We start from the raw sequence: 12,698 nt of genomic DNA, 5'->3' as shown, positions 1-12,698 counted from the left end.
TCTACTAACAATGGTTTTCCCTTTTATCTAAGTAACAGATCTTAATTTCCCAATTAGGATAATAGAGGAAATTATGCTTCACTGAGGGCATACTAATTTGTGCAGCTTCTTAAAGAAGAAAGGTATCTCATGTATCAATAGAAGCATTTTTCATATCTCAAATTCCAATATGATCATTCCTTTTGTTAAGGCATTAGGTACATTAACACATTATTCAAACAGTCATAATCAGACTTTTAAAGAAGAACTTAATAAAGAATTCACAATGTTTAAGGCCTCCTTTTTAGTGATCTTCCCTTGAATTAGAAAATAACCACTGTCTCTGTGGAATATTAGTTTTCAAGTTTATATGGGCCACTAACCTTTTGCATTTAATATGATCAGAAACTTCTACATTGCAAGTATTAATGTAGCTTACCCACAAAATGGTTTGTATTTCTGGACTCCACAAGTAATTACACTAGTTCTGCAATTGTTAAGAGTTGCTTGCTATTCTATCAGTTGCAATTCATCTCCTATATCATTTGCTAGATTTATCATAAGGTCAGGAAAAACTCAGATTACCTGAGTTGAATATGGCCCTCAGATCTCATAATCTCACTGTTCACAGGGTCAAGTATTCACTAAAGTACAGAAATGATGAAGAAAAGGTCCAGACAAGAGTGAGAAAAGTTAACAAAGAAGACAAGAAACAGAAATAGAAAAAGTGTCATTTCTGTACATTTAGAAACTTGTTTCCCTCTTAGCGCGATACTTGGTCATCACTGGGCCTTTGAAACTCTTTCAGAGTTTCAGAAGCAGTTCTATTATTATTATTATTATTATTATTATTATTATTATTATTATTATTATTATTATTATTATTATTATTATTATTGCTTCTTAATTTCCTGAACACATAAAATTCAATGCCTTCCGTAGCTATAGTTTTAGAAGTGGTAACCATTTTAGTTTGTGCTGACACATCAGGCCAAAACCAAATACAAAATAAAGAAGATAAAAATCTCGTGACACCTTAAAGACTGCTATATTTAAATATACAGGTTAGTCTTTAAGGTGCCACAATGTTTTTGCCTTATTTTTCATTTGTTTTGGCATAAAATTCATGATCTTTCCTTGCCATAAAATTCAAAACCATTTTAACTCTGCTTCTAAGGACAAGACGCATTGGTCACTGTTTACTGATGGATTTAAACACATACTACGTGTATATCCACAGTCCTAACTAAGCAAGGGATTAAGCCAATGCTAGCATTTGGAGGCACAATCTTGATATCTCACCCTCTGTACAATTTCCAGGCACAGCTGCTGCCTCCTGCCATGGCTGCTCGGTGCCATCAGTTGCTGGTACAGCTTCTGAGTTCCCTTGCATGTTTTCCTGCCATACTTTTGCATTAGGATTTAAGCTTGCACCTTTCGATGTTACCTGCTGAGAAAACAAAAGACGTGCATTACCAAATAACAAAGACTTGAAAAGAAATTTGCAACATTTCTTCAATTGTGACTTGGAGAACTGTACTTCACACTTTATAAAGGAAATTGTCACCTGCGTGCCACTTGCGTTATAACAAACTGCAAATAAGACTATTTTGCAGAATTTGCAAGTAGTCATAAAATGTTTTCAGGATGAAACATCACAAGTTCAGTCAGACCTCTACCCGAAGCAGTGCAAAAACTAGGAGCAAGATCCCATTCCATGCAGTCAGAGTAAAAAGCAAAAAGAGCAGTGTAATTTATGTAGGATCATTCACTGCAGCCATTCTGCATATAGTCATCACTGCCATTAAAAATACTGTATGACTTCAAGTTCCACAAAGAAATCTTGGGTGTCTCCACATGTGAGAATGAAAACCATTCCTGCTAGAAGCTATTGTACAATCATTTAAAAACACTGCAGCCAGACCAATAACACTTTTCTCTTCCCACTTTGCAGCAATTATAGAAATAAAGACACGTATTTCCCTAGCTCTCCTAATAACTGAGGTGTGAGTCCGTACAACAGATACATGATGTTCGGTTAACATGGCACAATTCTGAAACTGGAGTAGTTTGGAGGTGGGGACCTACCAGTTTCAAGAACCCTTCCACTGGACTGGGACATTGAATTAAGTATTTCGGAGAGTTCCCTAGTAATCTGCACTCATCAGAGCCCTTCAAGACCTAGAAATCTCTCCATAGAGGTTTCAAACTATTTAGCCAGGACTGCAATTGGTCAAAGTACCAAAATTGGGCAGACTTTAGCAATTTCAGAAAGTAATACTTAGGTCTATGAATTCACTAAATATTCTCATGTGTTGAATTCAGTAGCAACACAAATGTTGTTATTGACTTCAGAATCCACACCGCTTATCAGGAAGCAATTATTTTGTGCAACCATACTATTCAAAAACACTATGTAACACAATTTCATGTAATCTTAATTATTCTGTATGGGATTATTAGTATTTAAATCACAAGCTCTTTTGTTTTTAAAAAATTGAGCAGTCAAAGTGCTTATTGACAGCTGAAAATGTATTTTGCACAGCTATCACTCATCACGGAGTGAACAAAGCTGTGTTTTAATATACATCTACTGGGTTGGACCCAAAATTCGCTTCCTGTTTGAGGATTCGGGAATTAGGGACTAGGATATAGCAAAGCCACCTACTCCAGAGATTATAGTTATCAACAATTTGCCTTTTCCATTGCAGTCCTCAGCACCTCTTCAGGTGCTCAGTATTTCCCCTTGAACCTCCTGAACAGTTAAACTGAGGCAAATGGACTCCAGAAGCCAAAATTAAAAATCACCTCCTCCATTTCCTCCACAGAGTCCTGTAAGGCAACTTTACTCACAAACTATCTGTTTGCAGCCGCTGCCACTCAAGCACTGCTTTTATAGAAATGGTGATAAGAACTGCTCAATCTCCCAAAGAACTTATAACAAAAGTCAATGCTCCCCCAAGTGTTAAGGAAACCAAGTAATTAAACACAATCCAGCACCTTCTATACAAACATCGTATTTAATGTTGCAATATCAATGTAATCCACAGATAACTTGAGCAACATTTGGGAAGCCAAAACTTTGCCTTTCCCAGTAAGGCACTTCCTTGATCAGTGAATTTAAACTCTGAATTATTCTAAAGTCCAAGGGCATTCAAGTTAGAAGCCTAAAAATATTATGTAGTGCTTCAGGGAACCAAATTATCGGCATGACCAAACGTTTGCTCTAGCACATAATGAAACCCCGGTTTGTAGGATATTTCACTTTTCCATAAACTTTCCATTAACTTCTTTGAGGAGAAATATAAAAACCTGCTCTCTGTACAAAGCAATTATACTATGCACCACAAAAAAGAAGTTAAGCCTTTTTATTAAGACAATATAAAGATACTGAACAAGCACTGACCATCTTGCCACAGAGGAGCACAGGCCAGAGAATAAGGAAGTTGAATTTCCAGAGTCTAGCCTTCTGGAGTCTCTCTAGCATCAAGGAGTGGCTTTAGCACCATACCCTGTCCACAGAGCAAAGGAAAAATACACATCAGGAAGCATTCTAAATGGCCACATACACACTTTTGACCCCATCAAGATCAGAACATATATAAGCACCAGTATATTTTATGCACTACACAGCTACCTGCAGTTTCTCATACAATATTTCCCCAATAATGTGAGTCAACCACTTCACCTGCAAATTATCCCTAGGGACAAGGTGAAACTGTTACTCCACAACACCAGGTAGCACTGGATTTGCAACAAGGATATATAAAGAGTAAAGCAGAGGCTCCACATGGAGTATTTCATCCGAATATCATCCTCAAGAGCACTTAAACAGACCATCGATTTCACACATGACAAAATTAATGTCACAAACATTTTAATGGTCGTAAATATGAGGTAACCATGCCAAATACATGACCCTTTTTATATAGGACAGTATATAAACATGGTTGACCTCAGTAATGAAGTTATACTTTTATAAGCTATTATAAACCCAAACCTGACAAAGTGACTACAAAAAACTGCAACTTCTTAACCACTCTATTTAAAAACTTGTTGAGAATGTTCCTTTCTTATCCCAACAGCTGATGCAGTATGTTCTGCTTTTTGTTCTAGTTAGAGAACAGAAAATACTTCAGTTCTGTAATTCTGCCCATTCCCACCTGAGGCGAGCAGGAAAACAAAGAAACATCACATCACCATCCTCTTTTCCTAAAGATTATAGATTTCTAAAGATTGTATGAGAGAAAGTAGAATACAACTTGAGGTTACTTTTCATCTAATTCTGCCCTGAGAATTAGGCAGAAGTGGTTCATTCACAGAAATCTTGGCTTGCCAAAAACTGTTCTTTTGCTCCAGAATGAGAATCAGATCGCTTTCTTCATTCAGCTGAAAGATTACTACAATGTTTACTTCAGCCTATTGAGCAACCTTGTGGTTAAGATACATTTATTCATCTAATGCAGGAAGAGCAACAGGGTGAGGACCTTTCAAAGTTTTAATTCTAAATGCTTCACATATTATTTAATTATCCACAAACTTTGAAGGAGAGAAAGAAAACTGCAAAGGTAGTACAGGCAGAAATTTTAGCTCCTACTGAGATATTGGTTGATAATGAGACATGTACATAAGATCCCTGTCTAATGAAAATACCTTGACTTTTAAAAACTTGAACCCTCAAAATCCATCTAGTATTTATATGCATAATTAACACCATGACTTTCAAATTCCTAATAGTACTATGCTACTTTTACAACAAGAAAAAAGAGAAATCTTTGCGGATTTTAGTATTATCCTGGGATGAACATTCATTTTTAAAAACACAAACTCAGTGGATAAACCTCCCCCCTGATATTCGCGCGGCCCCTTCGCTCGGTATTTTCAAAGAGCAATTAAAAACATTGATGTTTCGGCAGGCCTTCCCTCCTAGTTAATTCCTGATCCCCTTCTCTTTTCTTTCCTAATGTTTTAACCTAATTGTTGAAAGTTTTCTATTATGTAATTCTGTTGTTTTTATAGTGCTGTCCCATGTTGTAAGCCGCCTAGAGTGGTCTATCGACTAGATAGGCGGGATATAAATAAAATAAATAAAATAAATAAATAAACTTCCAAGTATTATAAACAGACATACAGAATGGACAGTTTTTGTTGTTAATAATCATACAAATTTAAAAGTTTGTTCTGAAGTCCTTCAGATAATTTTATTTATTAATTTATTTGATTAATACCCTGCTCATCTAGACCAAAGTCTACTCTGGGCAGCTAACAATAAGACATAAGATAAAGAGGTCTATTTGCCTGAATTTTATATCTGGCAAGAATTCTGCTATTCTGAAGGTATGGATCAAAGTAGTTTGCAGAACTGCTATTATCTAAGCAGCAATAACCTTGAGAGACCAAATTCAGAGGGCTGTTTGAAAGAGATCTATCTGCACTAAATTTGTTTCTTCTAGCAAGCCCAGAATGCCACACATGATCATTCTGCTGAAGTCTAAAAGTCAAATGGCAAAAGAAGAAACAAAATCCTACATATAACCATGTCCTGCAATTTTATATTAAGTAACAAAAGTTGCTGCATAAGATTGCCATTCCATAAGAACAGTTTTGCAGTGCAGATTCTCATTTTATAAAGATTAACTGGCAAGTTTTGGCACTTTTCTCCTTCTTTCTTGGGCTAAAAATGCAACTCTCTTTATCCTCTTTGTGCAAATTAGTATTACAACAGGCAGGAATAGCAATGTCCTTGTTCTGTGATAACAACTGTATTTGGCCTTGAGACTAAGTTTATCAGGAAGATAGCCAAAACTAGAGTATTCAGAGAAGAGGTGTGTGTGTGTGTGTGTGCTGGAACTGGGCTGCGGAGACATATCTCCACCCACACGCTCGGTCACACATGCGTGCAAGCCCCACCCCCTGCGCATAGAGCCCGCCCCCCGACCAGTCTGCAGTCCCAAAAAGGTTGGGGACCACTGGCCTGGAGAGTATGCATCTGGTAATCCTATGATGGTATGATTTTAGGTTGCAATTCTAGATGAACTCATTAATTAGCCAGCTACACTGGACACAGCAGAATTTAACTAGACTACTACTGTGCACTCCTTATACATGTTTACTCAGAAGAAATTCCTACTTTTATTTTAACTGTATGAGGCCTTAAATATTTATTTCATCCAAGGCATCTAAGATATTATTATTATTATTATTATTATTATTATTATTATTATTATTATTATTATTATTATTATTATTATTATTATTATTATTATTATTATTATTAGCACCAAACTGAAAAGGATTTACTCCCAGGTAGGTGAGTTTAAGACTGCAGCTTTAAAGTATTTGTGGACTGCTCCCAAGAGGTGCATCAATGGGAAAAGGTGAAATTCCTCAGAGCTTTTTGAAAGTAAAAATAATCTAAACAAATTAAAAGTACTTACATATTTAAAAGATGCACACATCCCCCTTTAGCAGAAATGTCTTAGAAAAACAACAACAGGATGCACACTGGCAGAACCAGTAACTTTCACTTCACAACATGAAACATTGGAAAGTAACTGTCATAGTTTTCTACAAAAATTAACATTTGCATCATTGCCAGCATAGTAAGGTTGACTTTTTTTAAGTATGGCAAAACTGGTGCTAAATAAATCATTACCAAGGTACTATAAGTAAGACAGCATACTGTGCAATTCTAACCCTCAACCTACAATATGCTTATTTGTCAACCTATGGGCAACATTCTCTTTAGTATATTATGCCTTCCGTAGTCATAATGGCACCGAGGGGGAAGTCCTATTCATGAAGTTTTTCCATCGGGGCACAGTGCAATGGTTACAATGGGAAATGTACAATTCCATTAAAGAGTAATGCTGGTCATATTTACATGGGAGTAATTTTACACTATGCTTGCAGAAATAATTTTGCCCTATGAATTTGTCACACAGCTCCCATTAGGAGGAATTCAAGACACTTAGCAGTGTCAAACATTTTTAGCAATGATACAGAACAAGGTCACTTCACTGTTTAGTTTTTCACATTTATCCAGCCAGGTAAATCAACAAAAGAATTATTATGCAATATCTACCTACCTACCACCACTCTGCTTCCTCACAGTGGCCAACCAAATGTAGGCAAGCAGCCCACAGACAGGACCGGAGAGCAACAGCCCACTATCACTGTCATTCCCCAACATTTTGATAGCCACCTCACTGTAGTTCAAAGTGAGCTAAAGCATTCTGCAACAGGCAGACAGACTGCCACCACTTTGAGCAGTTCATTCTACATTTACTAAATTCACCCAACATATAGTTCAGCAGGCTTCTTCCAGATCAAGCTAGTAGTCTTCCACTCACACAATAGGGTTTCCTTTCCTATTTTCTATCCTGTGCTCCCATGTATGCCCCAGATAACATGTGGAGATGAACAAGGTAACCTATTGTGCCAGTGGCGTCTGTTTAGCCGGAGTATGAGCAACAATGACACAGTGCAAGTATATACATCATTATACAGGTTATTTAATGCTCCTGATTTATTTTGGGTGGAATTATTAATAGCTGCAACCTCATATAAACCAAAAAAGCTAAAAACAAGGCAGAATCTTTAAACGTATTTTCTATACTAGAAGTCAAGAACACACAACAGGCTATGGATAAAATCCAACGCACAAATCCAGTGGAACTGCTTAGGATTCAGCTGTCTATAATGACTGAGTAATACAAATTTTATAGCCAGGTTCAGGCTAGCTGGACTAGCAAGCATGATGTTGGCAAGACCACATATGAACATACACATATACAGTGGGGTCCTGACTTGAGAACTTAATCCGTATTGGAAGGCGGTTCTCAAGTCAAAAAGTTCTCAGGTCAAATCTGCATTTCCCATAGGAATGCATTGAAAACCATTTGATCAGTATCTGCTCTTTTCCGTCCATAGAAACTAATGGGAAGCTGCTATTCCGCCTTCGACCACTAGAGGGGGATATTATGTTTCTTTTTTTCTTAGGTCAAGAAAGGTTCAGGGAAGGCAGGGAAAATACAGTCCAGGCAGTACAGTACCAGGCAGTCCGAAGACTGTCTCCCAATCCACTCTCTAAATGCTGGGAGGAGTGAGGAAGCAGACAGGCACCCTTTTCACTGGCCAACAGTTAACTGAAAGTTCACATTTTGCACTTTCCCTGCCTCCCACCTGGTGTTTTTTCAGTTCTTAACTCAAATCTAAGTATGTAAGTCAATATTTTCCTATGAGAGTGGTTCTTAAGTCAAAATGTTCTTAACTCAAGCCGTTCTTAAGTCAAGACCCCACTGTAGTTGCTAGGTAACTATGGAAGTACTGGCCATGGCATCCAGATTCACCATCAGCATTACCATATGCTTGCACAGTTTTCAATCAACCACATGCAATTCCCTTTCTGCCTCTCTTTTAGCTATACAGCTCATGGCCGTGATGGGGAATAAGATGTTGGCCTCTCAATTCTGTTCTACATTAGACTGGTCAATGTAGCCAGAATTGCTAAGAATTGTCCTGCTGTTTATGAATAGTACAAACTGCCCAAATACCTGATATGACTCCTCCCACCAGAGGGAGTTGATAAACTAAGTTGAATCTAATGAGGAAGCAGAAGAATTTCCTTGCATTTGAAGTCTTCACTTGTCACTCTAACAACCTACAGCCTAAAGACAAAGTTTACTGCTGATCTCTGCTGCTGTCCTTTTAGGGGTGCAAACAACAATGGCTTGATATGTTGTAAGCAGAAAACCTTATTTCCTCTTTATCTTTCAATTAGCTTAGACGCTCCTCCTGGCAAAAAGAGCAAAGTAGATGTCATCAAACAACGATGAAAAGCATTCCACTTACAAATAAGTTGGAATTCTCAACAATTCTGTTGTCATTTCAATCCCCCAGGTCTATTCATATGCCATAACAAGGTGCTACATAAAAAGGCAATCTAAATTTTAATAACTGTTGTGCACCTCCAGAAACCACAGCCAACTAAGAGCAATAGAGGAACATCTGCTAGACATGGAGCCTCATGTTGTAGGACTAGTAAAGAGAAATCAAACTGAGTAACAGGGTTAGAAATAGTTTGCTGAGACTCTGAATCTAAGCATGCATTCTTAGATGCTCAGTTAGAGGTGTGTTTGCAGACAAACATGTTTCACATTAACTAGTAGTATCCTAAAATTTCATTTATGCTGTTGTGATCAACTAAAAATCAAGTATGAATCAAACAGCTGTCACACATATGGTGTGCCTACAACATGCATTTGAAATTGAACTAATCTCCAACAATTATAACTACAGAGAGAGAGAGTGAGTGAGTGTGTATGTGTGTGTGTGTGAGAGAGAGAGAGAGAGAGAAAGAAAGAATCTATCTCTGAAGATTCTGTCATCCACATGAGGTTATCTGGAATCTGAGTCATGGCAACTGGACTTCTTTCTTGTTAGATTGAAACATTTCACTATTCATCCAAGTACTGTAGCTTCTTCAGACTGGCAGTTGTCATGACTTAACTTCCAGATATGTATGCATTTATTTATTATTTTAATTTATCACCGATGCACTATTCTGGGCTGTTTAGCAAACAGTTAAAATAGAACTACAGCATAACAAAACACTAAGCACTAAAATATCATACCAATAATAGAACAAAACCTAAAAACTATAAAGCCCAGTGGCACAGTCAATTCTCAGTCTGAAGTGAGAAGTTCAACTGGGGTTGGTGAAGAATAGTGTTTTTAGCTGCATTCTAAAAGAGTACAGGGAGGGGGTAACAAGCAGCTCCTCTGGGAGTTGGTTCCATAATCTTGGTGTTACCACCAAGAAGGCCCTATCCCTAGTAGAAGACTTCCAAGCCTTTCAGGGTGGCTAGATGGAGGAGCCTAGCTGGGGAGGATCTGGTGGGTCAGGCAGACAACATAGAGGAAAGACACTCCAACAGGTAATGTGGCCCACATTAATTAATCTAGACATTTGTTTTAATTTTTGCCTCAGAAACATTTATTTTCAGCTATTTCAGAAAACACTAACTTTACAAGCTGCAATGTTAAAACGTAATTTTAATAGTAATAAATGATTAATCATGACATAGTACTGTATCCTTTTTTCCAAAAGGAAAAATTTAAACTAGCAGGAAAAAACATATTTGTTATTCTCTTCCCTGTTGTTTTTTAATCAAACTGTTTCAATATCTACAATGCAATGTAGTGACTTTGCTGCTAATGGCTGCTTCTCCATCTGCTGAATCATTTCAGATCATAGTTTCTTACATTAATTTCATCAATTTCCCCACCTTATGGCTGAAATGCTGTATACATACAGATGGAACGAAGCCTCTGAATTCAGTTAAGACTTAATTTTTAATGGACATCAGATTGTGTTATGAATATCACAAGCTTTTTGACTTGTACACCAGGTCCAGTAAGACCAACAAAACATTGACCTAAAGGTTATATATTACTGGACAGCCACATTACTCTATTAAACACTAATGGTATTAAAACCTTGGCAATGCCCTGCATTTTACTTGACATATGGCAAATAAATAGATTCTACCTACATAGTTTTGACAGAAGTCAATGGCTTTGCTGAACATGCATTTGAAAAACGCATTCTCCTCTGAGACTGTAATCTTGTACACAAATGAAGTAAAAATGAATCCAGTGGAACTTACTTCAAAGTAATTATGCATGGGATTTTGAAAAAAGTTCTTTTTCTTAACTGAACTGCTCAACTTACTTGCATTTATTTTACATTATTATTCCAAGTGTACTCTCCATTCTGACCTACAAACCTTTCCACATGCTATTGGAAAATGTATAAAGTGTATATCTACATTTTATACACTACATAAGGGAGCAGACCTCCCCAATCTGCTCCTTCAGAAAAAAACCTGACACTACACAAGATGAAAAACTGTGGGACAATGGGGAAAAAAACTTCCATTTAGAAGATGAAATTTAAACTATACTGCTCAATTAAGTCAAATAATGCCACATTACTTTCCAAATGAAGCAGAAAATAAATTGATCAAGTCCTCCAATCATCCTTGGCTCCAGAATATTCCTTCTTTAAAATGTGCTGTTTATGGACACAGTTCAGCCAATCTCAAATTGCAGCTTTACTAATCTTACATTCCTTCAATAAGAACAATACAATCTGGAGTCTATTCAAAGCTAGGCAGAAGAAAGAGAAAGTCAGGCAGTCAGCTGACTAACTTGCACTCTTGCCATGGGCTTGTCGGTAAAAGAACAGAACAAGAAAAAAAAGGGAAGAAAAAAAGAGAGGGGGGCAACCCTCCCAAACTCTATTTCCTTAAAGGAGGGCAAGGCTGTGGAGTAGTCGTGTTCCTCCCCAGCATGGGCCTCAGAGAGTGTGTAACCTTCACACGTGCCCGGCCATATTCCACGCAGCAGCCCCTAGACAGGAACTTCTACAAAAGGTCACCGCAGTGCCTTTCAAGGCCTCCCTTCGCCCAAACGGCTTCCCCACCCCCCCTTTTTCCCCTTTCCCCCCAGCAAAACAAACCGGTAGTCCACAAAAGCCAGAACACGTTTTCGATCCAAGAGTTTAAAAAAAACCCAAACCCTTGCATCCTCCAGCCCGCTTACTCATGCCTCCTGGGCCTGCTTCGCTTTCCCTACCCGAGCCACGCTTCCTTTCCCCTGAACTCTTCACTCATATTCACACACACGAGTCTCGGCCGCACCAAGGCCTTCCTCACTCAGCAGCCGCTGGAGACGCGTGTCCTTGGACGGAAAGAGCGAGAGGCCAGCGAGGCAGGCACACCTCCCTCCCCGCCACAGAGTGACCTCCCGACTCATCCTTCGCCGCCACAACACCTCTCTCTCCCTCTTCCCCCCCCACCCCCTTAAGCCAGCGTAGAAAAATCCCCTCCGCCACTTTACCCGCCCGGCGGCCGCGTGATCTTCCTCGCCCTTATGGAGCGCCAGGGAGCGCGTGTCCATGCGCGCACGAGTCAGCCGGCTAGCCGGCCGCCTTCTCTTCCTTTCGCCACTGCTTCCGCCACTGCTGGGCCTGCCGCCTGACTCTCTCTATCTCTCCCCCCCCCGCCGCCGCGGCCCCTCCACGCGCACACACACCCCTTCACCCTCCCCCCTCCCCCGATGGCGCCTCGAATGCAAGGGTTCCTTTCCGCGCGGGCGACCAGGCACAGATATTTTGCTGTGTCAATCCTATTCCCCCCCCTCCCCCCACCTGGCGGGAGGGCTGCCGGGCACGCGCCGCCTGAGAGGAGTCACGTGGCGCAACCCCCACTCTCTCACTCACCTCCACGAAGAGCAGCATCTTCTTTCTCCAGCCTCCTCCTCCTCCTCCTCCCTCCCCCCCACCAGTCCTTTTTTTTTTTTTACCCTCCCGACCCCAACCTAAGCCTGACAGGAGGCCCCCTTAGGAATCTTCTTTGGCTTCCCAGCGCCGGCAACGAAAGCCCGACTCCTCAGGGAAAGAGGCGAGCTCCGCCTCCCGTCTCCCACGCCGACGCCTCCGGCTTCCCCCCCTCCCACGCCTGCCGCCGATAGTGCTTCGTTCAGCACCAGGGCCGAGCCCCCACCGCCGCCGCCGCCGCCATCGCCACCACGCTGCCCTTCTCCTCCCCTTCCGGGGCAGCGCCTAGGAGCGCTTCCGGACCACGAGCGGTCAACTGACGAGTCCCATAGAGAGGACGAGCGGGCTGGGGCGGTGAGGGAGCTGGCGGCTCCCT

At 40.1% G+C, this 12,698-nt stretch overlaps 1 protein-coding gene and 1 long non-coding RNA gene across 2 annotated transcripts in view; both read right to left on the bottom strand.

Annotated features, from left to right (window-relative positions):
* Positions 1 to 12,060, bottom strand: part of LARP4 (La ribonucleoprotein 4) — a 39,445-nt gene extending 27,385 nt beyond the window's left edge. Inside the window, 2 exon segments of the mRNA XM_072990898.2 lie at positions 1,282 to 1,426; positions 11,884 to 12,060. Of these exon segments, the coding sequence (XP_072846999.1) occupies positions 1,282 to 1,426; positions 11,884 to 11,943 (205 nt within the window). The 5' untranslated portion in view covers positions 11,944 to 12,060.
* LOC144586330 (uncharacterized) lies at positions 10,665 to 10,970 on the bottom strand. Its single transcript, XR_013541104.1, has 2 exons — positions 10,840 to 10,970; positions 10,665 to 10,807 (listed from the first exon to the last, which is right to left on the bottom strand). It is a non-coding gene; the product is annotated as an uncharacterized LOC144586330 (long non-coding RNA).
* Positions 12,061 to 12,698: the final 638 nt, after the last annotated feature.

Source organism: Pogona vitticeps, chromosome 2, assembly GCF_051106095.1.
Source record: "Pogona vitticeps strain Pit_001003342236 chromosome 2, PviZW2.1, whole genome shotgun sequence".
NCBI lineage: Eukaryota > Metazoa > Chordata > Lepidosauria > Squamata > Agamidae > Pogona > Pogona vitticeps.
This window is presented reverse-complemented; position numbering and strand designations above follow the sequence as displayed.